This window comes from Hydractinia symbiolongicarpus, chromosome 1 (assembly GCF_029227915.1).
Source record: "Hydractinia symbiolongicarpus strain clone_291-10 chromosome 1, HSymV2.1, whole genome shotgun sequence".
Taxonomy (NCBI): domain Eukaryota; kingdom Metazoa; phylum Cnidaria; class Hydrozoa; order Anthoathecata; family Hydractiniidae; genus Hydractinia; species Hydractinia symbiolongicarpus.
The window spans coordinates 17,711,953-17,739,003 of NC_079875.1; the positions used below are offsets into that span (position 1 = coordinate 17,711,953).

Below are 27,051 nucleotides of genomic sequence, written 5' to 3' on the forward strand. Positions count from 1 at the left end.
TAAGCATTTCATCGAACTTTTCACCAGCATATCGCAAGCATAATCAAGCCTTTTTAAAAATTAAGATTAAGCATAAATGAGCCTGATTTTAAAAATTATATATGCTTATAAAACAAACAAGAAACAGTCCAACACAACACGAAGGTCTGTTATTCATGAGGTCGTTAAATTTATCAACAACATAAATTTGCATAAACTGCGTGCTTTTAATGGTGATTCCAAAAATTCCAAATGATAACATTTCCACATAGTTTTATTCATTATATCTTTCTACCCGATATTTTTTAACGACGGTCCTTAACCGCTCCAACATTTTAAAAAACTCAAACTCTTCTCAAGGTATTTACTGACCTAACAACATCTCGCGGACTTTACCGCCATTAGTTGTTACATGTCAAAAAAAATATCCAATAATAAACCTTCATTGGATTGGTTGTCCTGACAACCGTGAGCCGAGAAAATGAAATACACAAATAATAACATGAAAAAACAATATTTTAAAATATTCGAAAAATTTTGTATGCAAAAAAATATTATTTACAAAATATGTCACGTGACAAAGTTACTTATATTAACTAGAACATAAAAACGCAAAAATATGCTTCTCTCTTTTCGAGTTCTTAATAGGAACTAAATAAATTAATTTTGCGTATGACGTCACTAAAATGGTACCAATGTTCGACGGCGGTCAAAAATCGGACAACATGTTATTTGAGTTTCTGTTAACAAGGAGATATCCAAAATAATTGAAGAGAATTTAAAAAAGGAAACACAACAACTTAAGTACTCATGAACTTGATATCAAATGATTTACGCCTGTTATATAAAATACATTCGAAAAAAAAACCAAGACCTTTAGGTTAAAGACTTCTTCAATTACAAAATCGCATCGTAGTAATAAGGGCCAATATACATTTCCAGAAACCATCTTTAAAATAAAGAAAAATCCAGGCTGCACTTAAAAAGTATGTTTCTTATAAAAAAAAAGCGTGCAGAACGATACATAAATTAGAAAATTCTCACTAGACTGAAAAAAAGAGAATCTCGAAATCGCGTTCACTTTAAAGTGGTATTTATAAAACAACTAAACTGAGAACTGTAAGATTCTACAACTACGAATCGTTAATTTAACGTGCAAAAATTATTCTCCTTCTATCCAGCAGTTTATATCTATACATAAAATAAGGAGTCTCTATCTTACTGCATGTATTCAGAACATTGTAAACATTCTTAAGTGCACATACGTCTCCACTCGAGAAAGATGCGAAATTTGACTATCTGCAGAAGAAATTTTTTTACCGCAGCAGAAAAATGCTGAAAATATTCAGCTATTATGCTTCAAAAACAGAAATGCTCACCAACAAATTAGGTCACTGAAATAAACTTTCGTCCTGTTTATTGCAGGAGTAAATATGATTAATTATCAGTCAAATGAATTTTATTCTTAACGCAATGTTTTAAAGCTTAAAAGTTGGGTGTTCCAGTGAGCTTAAAAGTTGGGTGTTCCAGTGAGCTTAAAAGTTGGGTGTTCCAGTAAGCACCTTTTTATATTATTTACCAATAGTTAATTACTTTTACTAGTTCATAAAAAAAAATTGATAAATCCACAAATTAGTTTATTTGACTATATTTGGAGCGTCTACTAAGTCGAACTCGCCTAATCAGCAACACAAATATAGCAATTAAGATAACTATACCTGGAGCACCGAGTCCGCTGATTATAATAGCTAACGTCGTGTCGGAGTATGTATCGCAGGGAGGCTTCCCAGAACCGACCAATCCAACCCTGAAAATAAAAACATACGATCCCTCAAGTTATCAAGAAAGAAAAAACACACGAAAAAATCACTGTTGCAGATGGCAATGCATTATTTACAGTATTGTTTAATACCACATTTCCACTTCTTAGCGCCCCGGCACTAATTTAAAATTAACTCAAAGGGTTCAGCGCTAATGAAAAAGCGGCGCTAATAATCTAGTTTTTAAGGGGGTGCTTATTAGAGGATAGCGCTATTTGAAGGAAATACAGTAGCCTGATTTGACATTGTGAAAAAGTTTTTAAAGTGTAATTGGTTTGCCAACAACTCTGTTGTCAGGTACTTTACATTTGAGATTCTTATACGTTCATCCTTTTCGCTAGTTAATTGGGCTTGGCTGCAAGGCCTGGTGAGCTAAATGTTTTAAGCAAATCTTACCACGTAATAACCGACTTATTCCCCTTATATACATCGTCTTTTGATGAGCCGAACGTGACGTTAACGCCGAAAAAACGAACGTCAGGGAGCCCCTTCACTATTGACCAAGTAATGTTACCCGCGTAAGGTTGGAAAGAACCGCTTTTGTCGAGTTTATCGCTGCTCCCATGATTTCGCGCAAATATCTGATTCTTTCTTGAACGTTCAGGCTTGTCGTAAGCTACCGGCTTCCACGTAGCATAACTTTTATCACCACCAGACTGAAGGTCCGCCGACCAGATGTTGAAGATACCAGGGGTGTATTCGTCGTCTAGATATTCCTTTGTGTCGTAACTAACACTGCGTGAGCCGCCAGTACGAAAAACGACCACCTCAACTGCATATCTGGAATGTACAACCCCCGAGATACCTGGCAGTTTATTTAAACCGAGCGTAAACTCCGTCAAATTGGCATTTACAGGGTTGTGCGGCCATTCATCAGCGTTGGTAGTTTTTGTATGTGCTTGTACCTGCGAAAAGAAGAACAATAATTACCTGGCGTAGTAAAAAAAAATAGGTTGCTACAATTTATTGCATCGTTGATGTTGCAAACCAACAGGCGAACTGCCTAATATAAAAAATAATAACGAAAATCAGCCCGAAGTCAAGCTGAAGCAATTTCAATAATAACAACGAGCCGTATTTCGACTGTCTGACCACGAATCCAAAATCGCACGAAATGACACACCACGAAATAGCAAATGACATATATCTTTACTCATTCAGTTCCCTTCCTCTGCCTCATTGTTTTATGTGAAGGATGCACGAAATACCATCGTGGGCTTCCACGCGAGAACAACAACTTTGATGATACAACAAGCACGTACTATTTTTCACATCTAACTGTAACTTTAATGTTACTATGTTGCAAAGTCTACAGTGCAAAAGTATGAACTCAACCAAGCCGTAAAGCAATCGTGTGTCACTTATATCTTAATAGACCTTTCTCGTATTTGATTTCTTTGATATAGGTTAATCTTTATATAAAGCTAATAACGTAGGTGCAATACACATGTAAAAGTTAGACGTAAATTATTATTTTTATCAAAAAAATTTTTAAAAATTAAAATGAATTTGTTGATAAAAGTTAAGGCTTTAACATTTTGTTATTACTGTACAGGAAAGCTGTGCTTTCTGAAAACTGAAATAACTGTAATCATGAAAATAGAAATGACAGCCAGATTTGCGTGGATGAAGCTACCACATGTAATCTTTACAGCTGGGCGAGTTTGTTCATTAACAAACTTGATCATCCAGTTTTTTAATGAACGTGAAATCTCGGAAATTCTAGCCAACCCATTTTAAATGAATTTTGTCCTTAAAGGTACTGTCCGATTAAAAAACAATATCTTTTCTTTTGTTTTATTAAGTATCAAAAATAACGAAGATTGCACTCTTAAACAACAAAGATTTATCCAATACTTAGCACCATCGTTTGTTTGTTTTGATCTTGCTGCACTAGCCTACCATCTTCACGAACTTTCGAACGCGGCAAAAGGACTGGGTCAATTCATTATTCAGCACATTTTTGCTTGTGACGTAGTTACCTGGCTTCTTATTAGGCGAACCCCCCGACTTGCGCATCGAACGACTAAATGTTTATTTAAAATTTTTTTCCTTTGTTTAAAAAAGTTCTTCATGAAGATAGCAATGAATGAAAATAATTCGCAGGTTCTAGGATTTCAATTCGAGCCGGAAAGAACAGCGAATGATGAGCTAGTTCCGACTTTTCAAGACGTAGACGAACATAATATTGGAAACCTTGTTGCTCCTACTCCTAAATGTGAGAGGATGCCCTCTGAAGTGTAGAATGTTTTTGCTGTCACGAGACAGACTCTCAGTCTTTTTCAGGAATATTTGAGTAGGTGTGCGATGATTCGCACGTGTAAATCAAGTAACGCGTGCGATGTAAAACGCACGTGCAAAGAATGTTACGCCTGCGATACGGGCTCCGAGGTTATTTTTGTTGCGCATTCATTTTGCGGTAGAAAAGTGGGGGACGTTTTAAATCGTGAACCCCAAACACGATGATCGAGCGTGTACTGGTATAGCGACTCTCTCAATCTTAACTTCCTTTTCTACATGTCCGAAATAGTATGCATGACTATACTGTCATTTTTATATTTATTGTTTATTTTTCACAAGCAAATAGGCAAAAATATGCTTTGTTTTCAAATTAAAAAAAATCTTTATCCACGTGGCTTAAATAAAACTTCAAAATTCATTCAAAAAGTTCAGCTACACTTTAACAAAATTTTTACAGAAAAAAATTTATACCGCCCGTGGGTTTCGGTTTTACAGGCATAAAGAAAAAATCCATTAAATTCGGACCTGCTATGGTTTCCAATTATTTTTCAAATGAAGAAATTATCTACAATTAAATCCATGATAAAATGTCTATTCCGCCTGTAAGTGCAGTTTTGCAGACTTGCTTCATCCGTGCTCCGTCGGCGTTCACCTCCGCATTAGTTAAGAACCGCATGGCGGGATTTCTTGTGTAAGACCTGGTTACCAACGACGAAGGGTCCAGGCAAAAGAGATTTCTGTCTACGTAGTTCTTTTAACTAAGTCAGGAGTCGGTGAATTAGCTAGGATGGTCAGGTTGGCTATGAATAGGCTTGCTCGTGGATTAAAAGGACCAGGACTATTCAATAATTTCTGAGATCTATGGATTTTATAGGTTGATTTTGAAAACTCAATATTTATTTTTCAGGCGTGCGATTAATCACACGCCTGAAACGATTTAGGCGTGTGCCAAGGCGTGCGCGTGCGATCGCACGCCTCTCCTGAAAAAGACTGGACTCTATTAAATATTTTCAATTACATGGTATAAAAGTTTTTACTCCTTCATGAGTAATTCTTAGATGCGAGTGTGATTGAGTAATATTGTAATATTTTTCAGATAAAAAATGTATTACGGAACACGAAGAATTCCGAGCGCTGGTTTTATTGAAGAGTACGCTGTGAACATCTTTGGTGGCACTCCATGACAGAGTTTCGAACGACCACCTAGTTACCAGCCCCCACTCACCTCCTTAACATCCTTTTCTTTCCTCCGTTCAGATATTTCTCTGACTTTTGGTTTTTCCTTATACGGACGATTTTTTTTTGGATCCTTGAGCAGCGAAAAAAAAATTTTATCCTGTTTTTTTTTTACTGTTGTTAGTGCAATTCACAACAGCGCACCACGACATTATTCTGCCTCTAACCTTACTGAATGTGCGATCTGAGTCTAATCTCTCTGTGGCGGGACATCTAGTGAAGAGGAAACTAATTTTTAATTATTGATTGTTGTCTTTAGAGTAGCTGAAACAACTATGCAACCCTAAGGCTAAAGTCATATTGAACTTCAAGTTTTATTAGCGAAAGCTTCTTACTTAGGTTCGTACAGAATTAGCACAGTGTGTGTTTACCTTAAGGTCTAGACACATCTCTCGCTTTCGATTTTTTAATTCCATATGAATAATTCATAAAAAGCGTTCTTTCACAATTCAGGGGGTAAAATTGCCAAATTTTAAACATATAATAAAATATCAGCCCTGGCCCACGTTTTATCTATTTTGGTCAGTTCGGCGCGCTCCAGGTAAATACGTCACACGCGACATATTATTTCAGCCTCGCTTTAGTGCCTATCATCCGCCATCCATATAAACAATCGAAGTGAGAGACCGCATGCTTTTTTGTAAACAAGAATGAGATGTTGTTCAGTTGGTGTTAGGAAAGAAAACAAATAATTATTTAATTATTTTATAGAAATTAGTTCCAAATAAGAATTTTTTGTCAAAATTTTAGTTGATTTTTAATCGGACAGTACCTTTAATGCAAATTTTTGAAGCTTAAAAGTTGAGTGTTCCAGTGAGCTTAAAAGTTGGGTGTTCCAGTAAGCGCCTGTTTATATTATTTACCAATCGTTAATTACTTTTATTAATTTATAAAAAAAAATCGATAAATCCACAAATTAGTGTATTTGGCTATTTTTAAAGCGTCTACTAAGTAAGCTGGGTCGATTTTTTTTTTACGTGATAGGCTCCTTAGTAAATGTGGAAAAACTTAAAAAACGAGGCAACTAGTCTACTACCATCCTTTAGTTAAAATTTTGTGCAACCCATCCTTTTTAAACACAGCATCAACACTCCTGTCACTTATATTTAACATTTTTTAAAAAAGTGCAATATAAAAAGGGTGTATATCTTTTGTTAGCTTTAAAATATCTACTAACAATTGCATTATTTTTGCCAAACAAACAAACAAACACACACACACACACTCAAAGTACTTACCTTAAACATAATGTTACCACCAGCTGGATAGTGTCTTGTAGTGCCATTAAAAATGGCAGAGTCCTCTGCTTTGTCATTGATGTACTCCCACCTGTAATTGTCTGCTACTTCATATTTTATATTGTCAGTGTTAAAGTTAACAGTACCGTCAGGATCTTCATACGAAAAGACTTTAGTCAGGATCAGCCCGCTTATACCAGAGTTATCCGGGGTAAACTCGAAAGCTAAACCTTTTTGATCGCAAATACTTTGATTATTTACTTTCAGAGTGGTTTTGTTGAAAACATGTTTAATCAGTATGGTGGGTCGATTGATTGCACACCACACATAGTGGATGACATCATTTTTGTTACTCGTGCTAGTGGCTGTTTCATGGATGACATGGTGGGTTATGTTGCCACATGATACTTTTTTAACTTCCCTTTTGACCTACATTATAAAAAGTTTTAGCTCAAATTAATTGAATTTACATCTAAGACAAAATATTTAAAGGAAAATTTTTTGGAGATTTTGTACCTACAAAAATTATTAATCATAAAAAAATGCTGTAATTACTCATTGTTAGGACTGAAATCATAATCAGACTGAAATAATTGAAAATTTTTGTTAACTCCCAATTTAATCACACTCCACAACAGTGACACATACAAAACAATTTATTTCCCGAATTTGTGGACGAACAGGTTTCATTTTCCAGATATTTTAGTATGGAATTCTCAGTCAGTTTTTGACCTTTAAATGTCAACATTAACTTTTTACCATAAAGGTCCTAACAAAACTAGTAATTCAATGTGATAATCAAATTTAGGATTTCTGGAATTTCTTGCACAATGTAAGCCTTAAATTTGAAGCAACTTAAAGCATTTTGGGTTAGCTTACAAAAAGATTCCCTGATTGTTTAATGAGTTAAATAACTATGGTATTGGGACAATGCCTGTTACGCTTAAAAGCAAATTTAGGAATTGTTTTACACATTTATAGTTCATTAAGGACTACGGCTAATTCCTCTTTTTATGAACCCACCAACCCAAAATTATTTCCTTCATCTATAATTCATTCACATTAGTACTCCAATCCCACTCCACTCCAATCGCCCCAAAAACAAAACCAACAACAACAACAAAAGATTTTCATGCGTATTACTTTTAAAACTATAAGACACAACAAATCGCACTGCATACCGTTCTTGTTAAATGAGTAGAAGCGAGACAGAGAGGTGCTAATATTAAAATTGTTACAAACAATCCAAAGTCTTTCATATTTGATTGTATTATACACCTAAAAAAGACAATCAATGCAACTGTAACACTGTGGATGGACCCAGCTACCCTAACATTCATGATAACAAAAAAAAATGTTAACAATAGAAAAAACGTTTAGATACATATTTCTAACCAAGAGACTAAAAACCAGGACGGCAGCAGAAGTTGCTATGGGACACATACTTAAATGACATACACAAGGACTATGCAAAGAAAAACAACATTTGCTGGAATAAATTGTTAAGTTATGACCATGTCAATAGACCGGGACAGGTCTTTTTCAAGGGCTGATCCCAACCAATTTAGGCATCGGTATATCGATTTTGGGAACATCTAATTTGGGCGGCCAAGTTAGAGAAACGTAACTTAAAATGCTTTAGAGCTGCTTTATTTCTTATTTTCTGGATATTTTTAGACTCTTAAAACCACAGAAAAGAGATATTTTCATAAAGAAACTATGTTCTTTACTAAAAAAGAAGACAGTGCATATGCTAAGCCACGTATTTCTTTTGCCCTAAAACAATTTCATTTGCGGCGCCATCGACGCCCAAAATAAATTTCTGGTTCAACCCCTGTTTTTATACAACTTTTTACATTACAAGTTGTTTAACCATTTACTGTATTATGGAAAGGAAAAAATAGGGAATTTTCCTTTGGCCAAGGGAGTTTTAGAGTAAAAATTTAGTAAGCTGCTGGCAGTCACTCTATATGAGCTTTAAATTTTGCATGTGTGTGGGCATGAGCATGAACCTTTTGACTGGATATGTTTAGCCATAAGTAGCACACTTATCCACCTTTCGTGAAGCCATGCAAACACCTCGGCCAAATTTCATTTTGTTATATGGATATAACACTGCCCTTACTCTAACTTAGCCCTAATATAAACAAAACAAATCATCAGCAGTGTCACTAGTGTAAACCTGTCTTTTGAAAAAAAAAGTTTTGTATATATATGCGGTTACAGCTGAAAGCTTAATAAGAAATAATTACCAATAACTTGAATTATTCATATCCTGTATAGGAACTGTAAATATATTCTACCAAAAATAATAGTTTTCTTCCTTTTGTAATTCTTGTTGTGAGAAAGAGACATATAATGCTTGACTGGAAATGTGAATTTGTTTATTCTGTTTGGGCACCTATCATACGTGTCACTAAAATGGAACATTTTATATAATTTTAATTCAGTCCATAGCAAAGAAAACCTCAGAGTTGGTATATTTAACAGGAATTGATCCTACATGCACAAATCTAGCACACCTAAGATTTTCTGTTACATATAAGTTAACCTTTGCTATTGCTAGAGACCAAAAAATTACCACAAATATAAAACAGATACAAACTCAAAGAAAACACAAATACATAACATTGCATCAACCAAATAATCTTAAATGGAGACGTACATTGTACTAAAATGAGACCTAAAATCACTGAAAATTTGGTATGCACTGTTCTTAATTTAATGTATATATTCTATCATAAACACTTTTCTATAAGAGCCAGTAGAATCTAACACGATGGTGGCCGTTTTTTATTTTTTAAACATTTTTTAGTCTGTTTTTTTTTCTTTTTTTTTGTTAACTGACAAAATTTAGGCTCGTTTTGTTCATTTTTTTTATGGAAAAAAGATCAACATAATTATGTCGATGAATGATTGCAAGCAAAAACAATTATTGACAGCATTTATCAAGAGAAGTTGGAAGGCAGGGTGCCACATAAACATTTTTTTGCTCTTAGTACCTTTCAAAACATCAACTATATTGAAAAAAGATTTTTTCATCAATTTTTGATATTAAAAAAACTAAAATTTAGGTAGGAATTAACAATCACAAAACAGTGAGAAATAATCACGAATACTATAAGAATATTTCCACCCATGCTATATCAAATGTAAGTGGTGTATCTCATTTCACAATTTTATTTTTAAAGCTACTATATTCAAACCATCAAACTCATGCACAGTACTTTGACCTCTGGATGGTGTGCACAAAAATAGCCACAAATTATCTTAAGACATTCTGAGAAAATTAGAGAAGAAACGCTGTTTGTTTTTAGTGTTTTTTAATTTTACAAGATTTTTGAAAGACTCTCAAGGGAGCAAGGAGGAAGGGTAGGGTGTAAACCTCACCATCAAAAAAAACATAAGTGTGGAAAGAATTAACTGGTGTGGCACCTTTACCGTACGAAATAACCAATTCCAGTTCCTTTTTGATCTTCCATTTTTTTCGATCTTGAAATTAATAAAATATAGTTTGCATGTAGTTTAGACATGTCTAGTCTATATCAACCTGTTGGCTTTTCAATTTATTTTTTGCACATTAGCAAGAATCCTGTTAAAATGTAAACATTGAAACTCGCATTGTCCATTATATAGCTAGCTAAAATCACACACAAGTGAAGATGAAACATATAAATCTGCTAATTCTATAGAATGGTTAGCTATACTGTGTTTCGGAAATTTAACTTTTATGATATACAGGGTAGGATCTCCAACTTAGGCAAAGAAGACTAGACATGTAGGCCATGTAAATGTATAGCGTTTGGCCACATCCATATACTAGCTAGCTTGCTAGCTAGCTTTGTAATGATATAACTTTCTCTCTTTTGCAGGATTAAGCACGTTTACGTTCACTACCTAGCACTACGCATAGCCCTGTCCCTAGGAGCATTAAGCACTCTGGTGATGTTCTGCCTGGATTATGAACGCTTCCCGGATTAAGTACGGCAGCTTGCCCCATTTGTAAACTTGGCAAAAAATATTTAATTGGGTCAACATAATCGTAATTGACCAGCTTATTATGTACGACAGTTAAAAAATATTATTTGCACTTTTAAAATGAACATAATCAGCAGGCTCATATATCATTCGTCATCACTTGTGACAAGCAAATGGCCCTGGTGGCAAAGTTATTATTGTTCTCAAATGAAACAAAATTTATTGGAAACTAAATTTTGGGAATCGCAAGTTTAATTACTTTCACCAAACTTAATTCCCGCAAAACGAATAATTTAGGCCATCCTAAGAGTTCAATTCTTACGAAAAATAAAAATGAGCCCACCCTTATCCACAAATTTAGTTCCGTGAAATTTAGTTACTTCAAAGTATATTATGTTGAAATGAACTCACAAGAGGAGCTTATACTAAGAATTACGTTGAGACTGTTTTCACCTCCAGTTTGGTGTTTTGTCCTGCAGAGAAAAATTATGTCGAGATTTTTTTCTTTCGCTATGCCTAGTCAATATTTCATTCACAAAAGACAAAGAAAATGTCAATCACAGCCTGCCTGGCCAGCCATTATATTAACGTTCACAATCCGGCCACTACAACAATCACAGCAAAAAACATAATCGGGTCATGCACACATAATCTGACCGTCCTGTTTATAAACAGGCTGTTTTTACAATCCAGGCAGCACGGTGACATGTGGTATGATCGCCTGCGACCTAGTTAGGGTAAACAAGTTTCAATACCATAAACACGAGGGTGCCGATAAGCTGCATACCCCGTATTAAGTGCGGGCGTTTTCGAGTGAGTTCGGCATTTTGAAAAAAAAATCAAGTATTTGCCCGAAAACCCCGAATACACCCGAACAATGCCCGAAAAAGAAAAGAAAAACAGACACTAATGATTCAAAAAACTATAAAAATTAAAATAAACTTACTATGTGGCAGCGAAGTTCTTAAAAGAACTGATTTTGATAGTTTAAAATAAGATTTACTTGATAAGTAACTTATATATAAACTTCATTAACTCCTTTATCTTCGAGCGCCTCCTTTATCCTCTGAATGGTATATGTCACAAGGAATTACATTTCGGGAATGTTCGCCCGAACTCACTCTTACATATGCGGGTGTTTGCGGCTTATTGGCACCCTCTTCCATAAACTATGAATTGACAATGGTTTGCAGTTCAAACTTCATACTAGCTCAGCTGAGAAGCCAAGATACGGCAAAACAAGCCTTGGGATAAAGTTAAAAATTTGCATTATTTCCATAAACTTTGATGCTAAATTCACATTTAAAATATCCAAGGACAGGCTTGTTTCCACAACGACACAACTGCCGCGCGCCCAACTGGCTCATTGGCAATTGGTAGTAGCTAGGCTTCAACAAGAGTTACAGGAAATAGAGGGAGAAGAGGCATTCACGATTGCAGACACAACACTAGCTCACACAGAGTTACATCCGAAAACCGAACTGAATAAAATGATCAGATTGGATGATTCCAACTACTTTGCGTTGCTGCATCCACAGCTCACGGTGCAATATTGCTTTCTAGTGACCATCATGTGATTCAAACACGCGGGCATACGCAGAAGAAGAGCTCTTTTCTGCGTTTGAGTATGTGGTCTCGATTTTTCGAATTTTTATTCAACGAGGGATACGCGGTCAAGTCAACTCACTCAAACTCACTCAAAAATTTGGAATTTGAAATATATGAATTTATGCCAATAAAGAGTATGATTATATGAGTAAAGAGAGTTTTTAAATTGAGTGAAATTAAGTGAGGTGGTTGTGGTTGATTTTTAAAAGTTCCTGTTGTACGCGTGTGATTCAAAATGGCCACATTCAAGGCTCCACAAGAGGTAAATGACTAGGTCCTAGTATATTGTGTAATTAGTGAGGCTAACCATAGCTACCCTAGTCTAGTCCTAGCCTCTCTAATTGCACAATATACCCTGTTAAAGCTCATTTAAACTGCAAATGTTTAAACTTTAACAGTCAGGTATCTGAAAATTAAGTTGTCATGCCGCCGAATTATGATAGCATCGTATTTGGACTATTTTATATTTTATATTGTAAGTTTGTTCAACAACACCAAAACTATTCAGCGATTTGGTTTAGCTTTGTTGCTGTAGTGATGATTAACATAACCGTTTTTAACTAGTTCTCAGGACCCTTTTTCGCATTTTAAAACAAAACACAATAATAATGGTGTGTAATGGCTGTGGGGAGATAACAAGCGTATCATATTTTTTTGTCATTCTAGCTTTTCCGACTCAGTATATCAAAAATTCCCATCAAAAATAGAGTCTGTTGGATGAGCAAATATTTGTGACGTCCACCTAACGAAAAGTAACCACAATAAAAACCTGTCCGGAAATGATGATTGGCTATCTAGATTTTGGTCCAAAAAATTATCTTCGCTTAAACTTCCTAACATTGTTCAAAAAAATGTGTAATAGCTCTGCACTCTCTAGAACTTGGAAACTTTCACCTCCCAAAAAATTGTTACAACGTCAAATTGAATTGCTGAATTTTAAGCACCTTTAAAAGTCGAAGTCTTCTAACAAATCCCTCACCCTCAATTGCAGCATTTGTCAAAAAAGCACCTTATAAGTAGTATATGCAGGTTGTGTTTTCGTTATAACTAAGTTCATCAAGTTAAAGCAAAATTGCTATCACTTTTCCACCAGTCATCTTTCCCTGTCTAATTTTCCTGGTGTGTCCACATGGGAACACACTAAGGAAATTAGACAGACCTCTTCTACAAGCAATACAAGAATTAATTATATTTGTCCTGTTAAATGAGGCCATTGATTATGTGCCACCATTGAGCACTCATGCAAAAAAATCTAAAATTTAATAAGCACCCAGGGCGTTTGAATTATTAAGGTATATTGTACCCTAATTGCTGTTATCTGTGACTGTTAAATACGGTCTTATAAGAGCCAGTAAAATGTGATGGTCACATTTTACTGTTCTATTTCTGAAACATTTTCCAGCCTGACTTGTTCTTACTTTGTTTTTCTGTAAGAAAACACATATTAGTTGTAAGCTTTTCAGGATTTTTTTATGGAACTCATTTTTGTGGATTTGGTCCACTTTCTGTCCTCGCAAAATCCATGTGACCATGCATCATGTGGTCAAACTCCCAAAAACATTGCAGATAGGATTCGATGGGACTTAACACTCCACAAGGAGTCAGGGGAACCTGTTGTGTATCTGAAGTTAATGTGATAGTAGTATAACTTTTGTTTGTCATCGTGCAGTTTATGTATATCTTGAGGGAAGCCAGTTATTCTTGCATTAAGTGCCAGTAGGCCTCCACTCTACAAGGAAGTAATTTATCCTCATATATGTCCTCACTTCGCCTTTGTTTATTATGTTATTTTGGAACATGGACAAAAAAGGGCAATAACGGAAGTTCGGCTTTTTATGTAACTTTTTTCCTTCGAATTACATTTCCCTAAAGCCATTAACCACTGCAACAATTTTACAGATAATTTTCATGGACCACTCTGCCTTAGCACTTTGCTCTAGCACTTTGCTCTATTGTCTGTTGTGTAATACATCGTCTGTGACGGAGGGTGTAGAGCAAAAGCTGATGAACATGAAAAGCTAAGTGATGTGTAAATATTTTGTTTAGTCAGCGATGTTTACTCAATTCTTTGCCTAACTGCTTTTTAATGAATGGATACTTTTTTAGATATCAGAAGCAGACCGTTTTAAGCAGAAGTTTCCTGGACATGGTGTGCCCAAGCAATCAGATTTCTTGAGGAAACGATTACAAGGAAAAGGAGGGGTAAGTTGTGAAGTAGAATTGTGGTTAAAATCAGATTTGTTTGTTTTCTTGATTTTCTCCGTTGATATACAAACAGTTAACAAAAGGATTCTGTTTTTGTTTTATTTATTTTTAGGCAAAATATTTCGATTCAGGTGATTACAATGTAGCAAAAAGCACCAAAAAGAAAGACGCAACTATCGTGATTGGCAAGGCGATTCCCACGCCCGATAATCTGCCGCAGCGAAAGCCATCTTGTAGTAAACAAAGTAGTTTGCTAGAAGGCGATACGCCGCACCCTCACCCGAGCGACGAGAAGGAAACGCCGACCGTAGATTCCGACGAGCAAAAATCGAATCAAGTCGTAATGGACGAATGACGAGGAGAAAGTCTGAAAGATGCATGTTTCGTATTGGGCTGACAAATTCTTTCATTTACTTCTCAACGTGAAAAAGGGGTTGAATAAAGACGTTTTTCTGTTTTTGTTCTATTTTTAGTGGCGTTTAAAAAGTTTCTCTTTTTACGGTGTCTTTTTCCTTTCTCTTTACGACAAGTGAGCATGCATTAGCTTGTATATAGTGTATATATTCATTTTGTCCACGTCCTACCCGTGTTAATTCTGTACGTTAAAACAAATTTCTACATCGAAAAGTACCTACTGTCTCTTTTTTTATGTGAGTTCATACATGAAGGTACAGTGTGTAATTTAGAAAATGTTAAAAATTGACTTGATCTTGTCACGATGATGTCCTTGATGGCCTTACATGCTTCCCATTTTGTGATTTAGAACTTTCATCGAAACATCTTTCTTACAATAAGGGTATTCAAGGCCTTTCGTTACATGCTTTCGAAAGTTCTTATGTTTTGAATTTGAGTTAATTGTTCACTACACGCAGTGAATTGAGTAAATTTGTACTTCACACAAAATCCGATAAGTAATAAGCGAATTATCCATCCACCAACTTGACAGGTTGCTGGGTTCATAGGAACGAAGTTGCATAGGGTATAGTAATAGGAGCTTAACTAATGCTCTTTTATTACCAACAATGGTCGAATTGTGCATATATTTTTGTCTCAAATTGTAGCCAGCAAGGCGACTTTACGGATATATTAGCCATGTCTGCAGTGATAACTAAGGACACAATTTCTTTTATTCCGATTGTTAATTATAATAACGAAGCAACTTTATTAAAACCCTAGTTTTTATTTTAAGTTTAAAGAAACCATGATGGTACGACCTTTTTTGGTATAACTTTAATATAACTGTTTAAGTCACACTCTCACAATCTATATTATAATGCCCGTATACGTCTGCCTGTCACGCAAAATGGTAGCTTAGCTGCGCAATAGCGAAAAGCACGCAATGCGGTATAAAAAGGACGGGCGAACCCGTGGATTTTCCACGGGCTAACGACTAGTATCTAACAAATGACACTGTAAATACGTACAAATGCGATTCAATTGCTTTACTTTTTAATAATTTACAAAATATATTTCTTGTATACATGAATAATTAAAAATTGAGAAAAAATAAAGTGTAGAAAAATAACATCGTAAGGTTATAAAATTACAAAATACATTTTTAGCGCATTAACAACTGTATTTCCTCAAATAAGCGCCATAAACGCGACTAACATTTAATTTTCTTTTCCAGAAATAATTACTGGAATCACTTATATCCTTGTTTACTCTTTCAATGAAATTTTTTAAATAATCCTGCCCTGAAATAAGCTTCGCCCTCTAACAAGCGCCGTACCTGAAAGCATTAAAGTTAAATAAACGCCGTCACGCTTATCTAAGTAAAATACGACATTCAACACAAATTGACAAACATTATATTGTCTTCCCCAGTTTCCAGTTAAATAAAACGGCTTAAGAATAATCGTAAAATAGGGGATTAATTTTTTTTAAAGGGCGATAAAAATTTTTTTCGACGAATTATATATTGAAATACTGACTTATAAACAGTGCAGAATTGTCTAGAAATCCCAAAATGATAAATAATTTATCTATAACTTTAAACAGCTTAAAAATGAATATTTGGACCACCTTTAAAACTTCTATGGACCTACAAAATGTAAAAAAATAAAATTTAATGAAAATAACATCTCAAATTAATACTGCGCTAATGATCAAGCCATCCTAATTTCGATAAAACTTTCCGAAATTCTTCATCTCTTCGTCTTCTCGATAATTCTGAATCCTACGATATATAAAAGCAGAAGACTTAACCGTTAAACGCTTTAATTTTGTGACTATAGAGAGCAACTGGTTTAATCCAGAACCTGTTTTTTTAAAAACAAAAATCCATGAAATTGTACCGATAGCACTGCTAAAAATATCCGGACAGGTAAATTTTATTATGCATGAATTCGTGGAGCATAATTCCGCTTAAGAAATGTACAGTGTACAGTCAAACTGGTAATTACGGATACCCATGGAGAAAATCCGAAAGACTCTAATCGATTGAGGGATTAAGAACGGCCAGTTATGTAGTAATTTTAAAGTTAGTAATTTTCGGACAATTTAGAACGTTTGGGGTATAGAAAAGTACAAAAGCCGTTCTATTTTTAGAAGATTTTGACAAACTTTATACCATTAAAGAGTTAAACTAATGATCTTTTCTGGCAAACATACTGACATGCGAAAAAGCTACTACATGGAAAGAACAAAATTTTACATTTTAGGAAAAATCAATTTTTTGGTCAAGTATTTAGGTTATTAAGGGTTAAGTCCACTTCGATCGCAATACACGACACAACCCTAAGCGGCACAATGTCTACTGTGGACGCAGAAATGCGCGCACAAACTCAAAATGGCAGCTTTTCAGGCTAACTTATTGGTCGAAATCATGAAATTACGTTATTACTTTCTATTTTTAGAAGATTTTGACAAACTTTATACCAGTAAAGAGTTAAACTAATGATCTTTTCTGGCAAACATACTGACATGCGAAAAAGCTACTACATGGAAAGAACAAAATTTTACATTTTAGGAAAAATCAATTTTTTGGTCAAGTATTTAGGTTATTAAGGGTTAAGTCCACTTCGATCGCAATACACGACACAACCCTAAGCGGCACAATGTCCACTGTGGACGCAGAAATGCGCGCACAAACTCAAAATGGCAGCTTTTCAGGCTAACTTATTGGTCGAAATCATGAAATTACGTTATTACTTTCTATTTTTAGAAGATTTTGACAAACTTTATACCAGTAAAGAGTTAAACTAATGATCTTTTCTGGCAAACATACTGACATGCGAAAAAGCTACTACATGGAAAGAACAAAATTTTACATTTTAGGAAAAATCAATTTTTTGGTCAAGTATTTAGGTTATTAAGGGTTAAGTCCACTTCGATCGCAATACACGACACAACCCTAAGCGGCACAATGTCCACTGTGGACGCAGAAATGCGCGCACAAACTCAAAATGGCAGCTTTTCAGGCTAACTTATTGGTCGAAATCATGAAATTACGTTATTACTTTCTATTTTTAGAAGATTTTGACAAACTTTATACCAGTAAAGAGTTAAACTAATGATCTTTTCTGGCAAACATACTGACATGCGAAAAAGCTACTACATGGAAAGAACAAAATTTTACATTTTAGGAAAAATCAATTTTTTGGTCAAGTATTTAGGTTATTAAGGGTTAAGTCCACTTCGATCGCAATACACGACACAACCCTTAGCGGCACAATGTCCACTGTGGACGCAGAAATGCGCGCACAAACTCAAAATGGCAGCTTTTCAGGCTAACTTATTGGTCGAAATCATGAAATTACGTTATTACTTTCAGCGTTCATAAAAAATGATTTTGCTTTTTTAAACGAACAGGCGGACAAAAGCGCTTCTATATATTGCGCAATATTGAGCACTTTGACGCGTGCGTCTTGAACCGACGTGCTAAAATATCGAAGTGGACTTTAGCCTTTAAGCAGGCGTCAGAAGGCGCGTCCACCCTGTTGTGTGTTTTCTGTTGTTACATGAATGTCTACTATGTATAAAGGATTGATTGTAACGTGTGTCCAACTGTCCTTTTAATCAAGCTAACATTACTAATGAATCGACTTCTTAATAGCGAAATAAATAATTCATGTTTAGTCAGACCGAAGGAAACGTCAAACCTGTGGAGAATTATATAGTGTCTTACTTTCCACAGTATAACCATGCCATCGTTCCCACACGAAATAAAACCTTCCTTTCCACACTTAATCACAGACTAAACAAAAAAAAATAAATATATATAAAAAACATCATCAAAGAAACAATATTACGTGAAATGTATGAGCGGAGTATAAAAATGTTTTAAAAAAAACAATGCATGCTTTATTTATAAGCAACACGAGGCTTAAATCCGAAAAAACCGAAACATTTAGTAAGCAACATGAGGCTTAAATCCGAAAAAATCGAAACATTTGGCAAGTAACATGAGGCTTAAATTCGGAAACCTCGAATCATCTGGTAAGCAACACGTCATCTCAAAGTAGTCAAAAAATAAACAAAAACAGGGATTATTAAAACAACTGATTTCCGAGACAAATCATGTTCGAAAAATTAGGCACCTTTATTACTTGAATTTCGGGCACATCTAATTTTCGCGCAGGGGCAAAGCGCGAAAAAATGGTTTATTTAAAATTATATGCGCGCGAAACAATTTTTCGTTCCATATTTGTTCCATATTTGTATCATGCTTCTTTCAATTATCAATTACAATTATAGTTCGTCCGTCATTTGTCCGACTTTATTTGTCAATCCCTACCGTCAAGGTGGAGGGACTCGTTTTCTCAACGTCGTCTCCTTGTTCATTACTCTTGTTTTCTAACTCGTTGGCAATGCCAGATCCATTAAAAACAATAAAATGCGCGAAATTTAGACATGCGCGAAATTTAAACATGCGCGAAATTTAGACATGCGCGAAATTTGAGTGATTTAAAGTAAGTTTAATGCGGAAAAACTCTCAAAACTTTCATGCTGGATGTTGTATATAAATAACATGATATAAAAACTACAAACTATAAAAATTTATCAATTACCTGGACAGAGCTGGAGTGGGCCAAACACATTCCAACCAGCTCGAGTTTGATTGGAAACACACGACAATCTTGAATTCTACAATCGAAAAAAAATGTAGCAGTACTGAATCAGTGAAGATAAATGCAACGACACTAAGGCACGAGTTTCTTTTAAGGTCATCAATTATAATTGACGTACCCACCTTCTTCCAACTAACTTTGACATTGGCGTTACCGCCTGTTGCGCCTTCGCAAGCTCTTCTAAACATAAGAAAAAAGAAAAAGAGATGTCTTGAAAAGTTACCGCATCGTCCATATTAGTTCATGCCTAACTAATCTGTACACATTTCAATAGATTGACAAAAATATTTGTGAAACACGACCAATACTACTTATGTAATAGAACTTTGCACAAAGAAATATTCGAAAAATCGATAACCAACAAATGACAAACAAATTGTTGAAACAATAATTTTGCTGACATAGCACGAAAGAAACTAATTCAAAAATACCTGGAGTCTTAGGGAGAGGTGACGCCCACAATCGGATAGTACCATCCAGGGATGAAGTAGCCAGATATGTTCTAAAACGTTTGCAGTGACGTAGTTTCAGAATATAAACCACCGCTGAAGGTCCACCGGGCTAGAGTTCTGTGATTTTTTATTTAAAACAAACTCAAGATTTCTAGATGTTTTTAGCGTAGGGTGTGACAAGTCACCTGCACGCTTTTCCCAGATAATAAAATTTAATAAATTTTGGAATAAAGGGAATGAAGGATAGTAAAAAATTTGAGATAATTTTAGGTGAATTTTAGAAAAATTATTATTTTATAGAATTCATGAGAAGTAGCTAACCGCTATTGTCACTTGGTTACAAAAAATAAAAATCTATTAAAATCCTTCACAATCGCAATACTGGACTGACGCACACTTTTTAAAATGATGAGTAAAAGCGCACATACCCATTGTCAAGTAAAACCATGGATGTCACTTGTGAATGATGCGCGTTCAAAATTTTCGCAACACATTTATCTATAAAAAATTACCAACCTGTTATTATTTAACCATTGCTAAGTTTTACTTACAGTTGTCGCGTCTCTGATCGTTCTTGATAGCACACAAAAACATTTTTTTAAACGGCATATGTACAGTGCTGATAAAATGAATTTTTTAACATATACCTAACATGGGGTCGTACACAGCAAAGCCGGTACCTATCGCAGCAAAGATATATCTCTAAAGTAAAATAAAGAAAAGCAACATCAATTTTTTGAGAGTTCAAAGAAAGTAATAATCGATTAGGGGCGGTTTTTAATTAACGCCTGGGGCGTTGTTGGTTATTTAAGATACCTGGTCTGCAATCATAATATGTTGAACAGCATAAGGGTAGGTATGGTCCAGTGTATTCATAAAAGTTTCATAGTGATTGAACTTTCTAGTGGGCTCGAGGCGATGTGTAGTCCAAACAATAATAGCGCCATCCATTGATGCTGAAGCGAACATGGCGTCTAAAAAAATGAAAAGTAAATACAGAAAAGCGCTTACTCAGATAGCTACTGAAGTTGACGAGTTGTCATTGCAAATGATTGAAATCTGTTTTCCAAATTTGTGTCTTAGCCGACGCCATAATGAAGTAATTTCTTTGTCATACTACTCCCCTTATTTTGTTTGCCAAAACAGAATACGAAGCTCAGTCGAAGTAAAATTGAATAGTTTGAAGGCGGCATATACTACAACGCTACATAAGTCTAAAACAACATGTGTTCAAAGTGTTTACGAGAAGTAGTACCAAATACTGCAGGAATAAGTATGAACACAGGTTTACTGCGATATATGTACCCACCTGATATAAGAACCAACGAGGTTATCGATTCACGATGACGTGGTAGCCTTTTGAATTCTTTAATCACATATTCTTCATGTGAACTTCCATCACTCTCATTCTTAATATCATACACAACTGGAGAGAAACATATATCATAAAAATGGTTAACCGATACACATAAAAACAGCTGAAAATAGTAGAATACAGAGTTCAAAGTAAAAGTAGTACATGGCTTAAGAAGACCCGTAAAATTCCTATGTATTTTTAAACTAGCCGTGGTTAGACGCACCTTGAAAACAAAAAGGAACAGATAAAAACATTAACAACGCGGGATACGCGGGATATTTTTTACCTTCAAAACAAATTTGTAATAAAATTAATAGTTTTTCTTTTTAAGAAATAGAAAAAAAAAATAGGTAGGAGAAAATATACAAAAATAATTCATTTAGTAACTGTTATTTTTAACGAGCATTTCTAAACTACAATCCTGGAAATAATAAAATGTCGGAATTTCGAAGATCGCAACCACACAAGAACGCCGCTCCTGTCTAAGTAACACGAACTCTGAACATGTCAAACTTCTCAAATTTTTACAGCAGACCTAAGATCTTATGTTATTTGGTTAGATGCAAAATCTTAAAGTGTGCTAATTTGTGCTGACGTCAGACCTTTCCGAGTTATGGAGCGAGTTGTTTTATAACGCGGACATTGCAGAAAGTGCAGCAAGCGCATTTTTGACGTTGATTACTCGGCCTACACCCCTGCCAAAGTAGGTCTGCCCAAGCGATGCTGTTTGAAGCATTTCAGGAAATCACGGACAATTTCCCAAATATTATTTCCAGGGTTTTAGCCTAATTTTTAAGTTAGTTCTCCTTTGCTCAGCAAAATCTTCATACGAATCACATTTGTCATTTTTCATATAGGGAACAAGGACACTTTTTAAAAAAATTCGTGGATATTTAAATGGTGGGAACCCTGAAATGTCTCCCTAGTATAAAAAGGTAAGTCTTACTGAGGTGTGGCTGATCTGTAGCTGTAACTATCCGATCCGTTTTTGCGTTGATGAAGGTGTGGACATCTAAAAGAAAAAGCAGGAAAGCTTAAATGCATGCGTACGTTTTTTTACCAAGTAGCCTAAAATATACTAATACGTCTAGCCTTGGTGTAAATGCCAATAGAAATATCTCGCCCTTAATAAGCAAAAAAAAATCATTTAGACATTAAAATTTAGAAAAAAACTACAACTGATTCATTAACAACACTAATTGAAATAACCGCTTACTTAAATCATTAAATGTTGTAAAATTTAATACATAAATGGAATGACCCAAATATCACTTTTTAGGAGCTATTTCACCTTAATATTCTTTTTGTTATCCAATTACTCTTAAAAAAATTCAACTGAAATAGAAAGATTCTTTGTCACAACGTAGAGAACAAATTTCACCGCAAATTTTACCGCAAATTAGTTGTAAGCAACATACAGTCAAGACTATTGCGTTGAAACTTCGACAACAATTGAAATGAATGACTCCATAAACAAATATCCTGACCAGCTGTTAGAATGAGCATTGGTTCGAACAACACCACACTAAAACGCTAAACAGATAAAATTACAAAAAAAAAGTAAGTTGCACTTTACAGCCCCGCCCCCCACGCCCCCTTGGCCTTTTGCTAAAACTGGTCTAAATTTCGGTTATAATAATAACTGTACTTCAAATGTGAGCTTATCAATCCCAATATACACATTTGTACTAAAAACTCTTGGCATACTAGTATTAAATTCTTTTTGCTTACGGGGGTGGTTCGCATGATAAACAATTTTAGCAAAACCATGAAGAGTATCATGCGACTCTGTAACCTTTTAAAGTCTTTTTTTCACAGCAATAAGAAAAAAAATTCAGACTACAGATTGTAGCAAAACTCGTCACAAGAGTGTATCAAAGAAAAAAAATTTTCAGCGCTTTTTTTTTCGAATCAACCAGGTTAGTACTAAATTTAGCAGTCCCTATATTACCTTAACAGTACTTTGATGTTCTTTAATCACTTTTCTACACTGACCATTCGTCAACTCCCACACCTCAAATATAAACATTCAAAAGCAAATTAAAATCAAGAAAAGACATTGCAGCCAGTGGGTAGCATTGAAAAATGTATAGAATGATCAAAATTTGTTGCTTGGTACTATAAGGTGTCAAATACGTCAGCAGGACTAAACGTCCTGACCTCCCTGCATAACCTATCCTACTACCTTATTTATACCACCAGAATATGAAATAATAAATCATTTCACCAATACCTCAAAGGAAAAAGGAGAATAATGCATTAGCTTAAATTAATAACAGGGATATAAAAACTTTTGTGAGTGGGACAACTTACTATATCATATTTTCGCGTATGTAATTAATTTCCCTGTTATTAAAAACCTTTAAAATTCTGAAACGCGAAATATTTTGCAAAAAACAACTCTCAAAAGTTTATGATGACAAGAGAAACGAAGAATAATGTGGTGAAAATCATAACAAAACATGGAAAAAATATTACACAATCAGATTGACTTACTCGAATTGTTTGATCAGAGGAGGCAGTCACAATAACATCACAAAAACTTTTCTGCTCGTCCAAATAATTCTCGATGAGGATTGCAGAACTTATCGCACGTGTGTGACCAACCAACTCACATAGTATGTCACCAGTCTTAAGAAATTAAATAATTATCGACTGATGGCCTTGTGGTAGAGCGTTCCCCACCAGTGCGAAGGGTCTTGGGTTCAAACCCCGACCTAGTCATGCTAGAGACTACAAAAGTGTGAATCGATCCTATCTGCTTTACGTTCAGCATGAGAATAGGATTGACATCTAAGGTGGTTGTCTAGTTGAGCGGTTGTTGTGCTTCAAATGGGAGCTTTTAATGCACTAGGACCCCCTTCACACGACCTTATAGAAACTGAAGAGGCTATCCTGGGTAAATAACAGTAGTAATAATAACTTCCAAACGACAATGACAATGAAGTTTTATCCACAACCTTTATCGCCCACTACCAGTTTGGTTATATACAGTCTTTTCAATTCACTTGGAATTGTACACACAAGTTTTGGCGCTATCCTTACAATTTCCACTCATGTTGAGATATTTTTGTCCTGTAGTTTTTTTAAAAGCTAAAAGATTCTGACAAGTTTAACCCTTGAAATAGATCTAAACAAGGGGGTTTAAAAAAACATGATCAAAACCATTAGAATCACTAGTTAATTTATGATTGCCAAGTCAAAGAAGAACCCTATGGCTTCTCACAGACTTGCAGACGTGCAGTCTAAGTTTCAATAGATAAGAATTTTTTTCCACAAGTTTTCAGTTATTTAAAGGTTTTCAGGTCTCCTGGAAAATGCTATACCTGTGAACCTTAGCAAATATTGATCCGACTATTTTCCAACTATGCAAGCGTGTTAAATTATACTAAATTTTGTTTATTGATTCATACATCTTGAAGTTTCTTACAAATAGCACAAAAGTATTTTTAGGTACATGAATATGAAAATGACTAAGCCAATATGCTCCTCTATAAACAAATGGGCACCTAAACAACTTTAAAAAGGACCAAGACTATCCTGTTAATGTAATTTGATAAATATATTGTAAAACAAAAAAATTAGCGTAAAAATCGCTGATATCAGCAATTTCGGGATGGCATCATTATATATTGACTTTTTTGTTGCAAGGCATTAAAATTTGATCTAAATGGTCTGTGAAAGAATGCCAAACAGCTGCAACTCAAAATTATCTATCAACATCGGGACAATAGCATTCGACAACAGTGTTGTTTTCATGGCAACTTCCAAATGGGACTTCAAAACGTTTTTACGAAAACGTTGGCAAATAAAACAATGTGAAAAGTTTTTGTCCTATAGGAGTTTTAGGGGTTAGAAAAGAAGCAAAGTAAAGGATCTCATATCATGCTATGTTCTTATCAATTTCAAGAAAATTCGACCTGGATTCATGTTATTTTTTTTTCGACCATTTGACATGCTAGGATACATTTTCTAGCATATGTTTGCATTAAAAACAGTTCAACTGGCGCTTTAGACCAAAACTGTCACTTTAACAGTCATACAACATATGACATTGACACTGACAGTTGACAAAAGGAGCAAGTTGGAGGATTAAACGTATAAAACAACTGCTATACATAGAAGATGCAGTTAGTTGACATGTCAACCAAAATTACTGAAACAAAACAACAACATATCATTGATTAAAAAAACACATCAAAGTTTACCTCACAATCCCAAACAATTCCTTTTTTATCATGGCTAGTCGACAAAACTCTGAAAAAAATAGATTCGTAAATTTTTGAAGGGTTTACTTGCAGGCTTTTTACATTAGCCTAAACTCCTTTACCTCTACCTTTTCTTATTGTGCCCCTTTATACATGACAATACAATACAAACACGACAAAATTAAATTTCTTGCTACAGAAATAGTGATTTTATATCAATACTAAAATGTAACTTTCTCTGTCTGTCTATGCATTAGCCCCTTTCTGTTTTTTCCTGATCATGCACATCAATAGTCTAAGGTTCTTTCTTTGTAAGTCTTTTTTGATGTTGTCAGTCCATCTCCATCTAGGGCGTCCTTGGGATGCTATCTGGTATTTATTGGTATTTAGCAGTTCAAAAGATCGAATGGTAGTTCAAAAAATCAAATAGTTGGCTGCAACTGTTTGCAGGCCTCGCAACAACTGACTAATCATATCATCATGATAACAGAAGTTGGGTATTATTTTATCATAATCTTAATGAATTATAAGAGTTGTTGTTTCAGTTCGGGGGTGCAAAGTATTTTGACAGCAGAGAATTTGACATATCCACTAATAAAAGCTTCCACAACAGATGGATTTTTTACTGGCACTGTTCCTACAAACAGCACAAGGGAACTTTCTTGTTTCTTTCCTTGCTCTACAATCAGTGTGGGTCTGTTAGACTTTAGCCTATCTTTCTAGGTGGTGACTTTTTGTTATATCTTTTATTGTGTCAGCAGGAAGTACAAGGTCATCAACAGTTTCCAGCGACAACCAGTCCTAAATTCTCTGGATAGAGCTTCAAGAACTATAATGAATACCAGGACACTAATTACGGACCCTCAGTGGGCACTAATTACGGACCCTTAGTGGACACTAACTTAAACTTTAATGTTAAAGATAAAGCTTAGTTTGCCATTTACTCTGACCTTGTACAAGACTGATTAATTATTCTTTCACTCCTAGTTTCCGCAAGGCCCAGCACTCTTCACTTGGTATCTCTAGGTCTACAAACATGTCTGAAACATTATGTTGTCCTTTTTTCCAATTGGATAATCGGAATGTCCCAAAGAACTCATAACTAGTTTTGACAAATTCAGACTAAAACACATCAAAAAAATGTATACACAAGTTTACCTATTTTCGTCAATTTTTATAATGGAATGTATAACATCCGTGTGACCATTCAAAATCTGAATTTCGTTAAAACGATTACGCGGCTGGTCATCTTCTATTTCTGGAACATTTCTCTAAAGGAACATCATTGGCTAGCAGTAGAAAAAATACTTAGCCTGCTGAAAAACAGCTTAGCATGCAATGCAAACAGAAAAAATGTTCACCTTTAAAAAAAAGCTATGTTCAGACCATATTTGCTGTTATAGAGTCTCTTGTTTGAACAGTGCTTATCTTTACAGGAAATATAGCAGATTAGCAAACAAATGGTAACTAATGTTTTTTAGCTTGACTTTAAATTAGACAATTATATAATACCCTTACCTCATCACGCTTTTTTTTCTCAACACTGGAACCACCGCCAAAAAGACTGCGAAACATGGTGACGATGAGTCATCACCAAATTTAGATTTTCACTTTTATATTTTATGTTGACACTAAAACCATAATTTACATGCCATAT

The 27,051-nt window shown here is 34.8% G+C and overlaps 3 protein-coding genes across 6 annotated transcripts; 1 reads left to right on the top strand and 2 right to left on the bottom strand.

Moving 5' to 3' along the window:
- Positions 1-477: 477 nt before the first annotated feature.
- On the bottom strand, positions 478-12,000 carry LOC130644322 (glycosylated lysosomal membrane protein A-like). Of its 3 annotated transcripts, none has more exons than XM_057449895.1 (5): positions 11,439-12,000; positions 7,696-7,792; positions 6,515-6,943; positions 2,196-2,704; positions 478-1,786 (listed from the first exon to the last, which is right to left on the bottom strand). In XM_057449895.1, exons 2-5 carry the CDS (start codon positions 7,771-7,773, stop codon positions 1,612-1,614), a joined length of 1,191 nt encoding a protein of 396 aa, XP_057305878.1. In that variant the 5' UTR covers positions 7,774-7,792; positions 11,439-12,000; the 3' UTR covers positions 478-1,611. The 3 variants fall into 3 exon arrangements, with proteins under 3 accessions (XP_057305878.1, XP_057305869.1, XP_057305861.1); XM_057449886.1 differs by lacking the exon at positions 11,439-12,000 and adding an exon at positions 8,767-9,645; XM_057449878.1 differs by lacking the exon at positions 11,439-12,000 and having other exon boundaries at positions 7,696-7,869.
- Positions 12,001-12,137: 137 nt separating this feature from the next.
- LOC130644351 (cAMP-regulated phosphoprotein 19-like) lies at positions 12,138-14,804 on the top strand. The gene is made up of 3 exons (XM_057449919.1): positions 12,138-12,362; positions 14,207-14,302; positions 14,418-14,804. The coding sequence occupies exons 1-3, from the start codon at positions 12,336-12,338 to the stop codon at positions 14,658-14,660; spliced, it is 366 nt and encodes a 121-aa protein (XP_057305902.1). The 5' UTR covers positions 12,138-12,335; the 3' UTR covers positions 14,661-14,804.
- A 918-nt stretch (positions 14,805-15,722) lies between these two features.
- On the bottom strand, positions 15,723-27,051 carry LOC130644312 (WD repeat-containing protein 41-like). Of its 2 annotated transcripts, none has more exons than XM_057449863.1 (16): positions 26,913-27,051; positions 26,553-26,665; positions 25,395-25,443; positions 23,683-23,817; positions 23,138-23,200; positions 22,605-22,719; positions 22,133-22,198; positions 21,139-21,255; positions 20,646-20,803; positions 20,477-20,531; positions 20,258-20,327; positions 19,809-19,879; positions 19,500-19,557; positions 19,318-19,393; positions 18,435-18,503; positions 15,723-16,484 (listed from the first exon to the last, which is right to left on the bottom strand). In XM_057449863.1, exons 1-16 carry the CDS (start codon positions 26,967-26,969, stop codon positions 16,407-16,409), a joined length of 1,350 nt encoding a protein of 449 aa, XP_057305846.1. In that variant the 5' UTR covers positions 26,970-27,051; the 3' UTR covers positions 15,723-16,406. The 2 variants fall into 2 exon arrangements, 1 of the variants encoding a protein (XP_057305846.1); XR_008982596.1 differs by having other exon boundaries at positions 16,404-16,484; positions 19,496-19,557.

What these genes read in the sequence shown, in the direction of transcription:
- LOC130644322 (XM_057449878.1), bottom strand. Translation starts at nt 7,854, where the DNA reads ATGAATGTTAGGGTAGCTGGGTCCATCCACAGTGTTACAGTTGCATTG. An exon ending in CTACTCATTTAACAAGAACG is followed by an intron (nt 6,944 to 7,695) that starts GTATGCAGTGCG and finishes TTTATAATGTAG; the next exon opens with GTCAAAAGGGAAGTTAAAAA. An exon ending in GTGGTAACATTATGTTTAAG is followed by an intron (nt 2,705 to 6,514) that starts GTAAGTACTTTG and finishes TTCTTTTCGCAG; the next exon opens with GTACAAGCACATACAAAAAC.
- LOC130644351 (XM_057449919.1), top strand. Translation starts at nt 12,336, where the DNA reads ATGGCCACATTCAAGGCTCCACAAGAG. An exon ending in CATTCAAGGCTCCACAAGAG is followed by an intron (nt 12,363 to 14,206) that starts GTAAATGACTAG and finishes ATACTTTTTTAG; the next exon opens with ATATCAGAAGCAGACCGTTT. An exon ending in GATTACAAGGAAAAGGAGGG is followed by an intron (nt 14,303 to 14,417) that starts GTAAGTTGTGAA and finishes ATTTATTTTTAG; the next exon opens with GCAAAATATTTCGATTCAGG.
- LOC130644312 (XM_057449863.1), bottom strand. Translation starts at nt 26,969, where the DNA reads ATGTTTCGCAGTCTTTTTGGCGGTGGTTCCAGTGTTGAGAAAAAAAAG. An exon ending in ACCTCTCCCTAAGACTCCAG is followed by an intron (nt 19,558 to 19,808) that starts GTATTTTTGAAT and finishes TCTTATGTTTAG; the next exon opens with AAGAGCTTGCGAAGGCGCAA. An exon ending in GCATGGTTATACTGTGGAAA is followed by an intron (nt 16,485 to 18,434) that starts GTAAGACACTAT and finishes TATATATCGTAG; the next exon opens with GATTCAGAATTATCGAGAAG.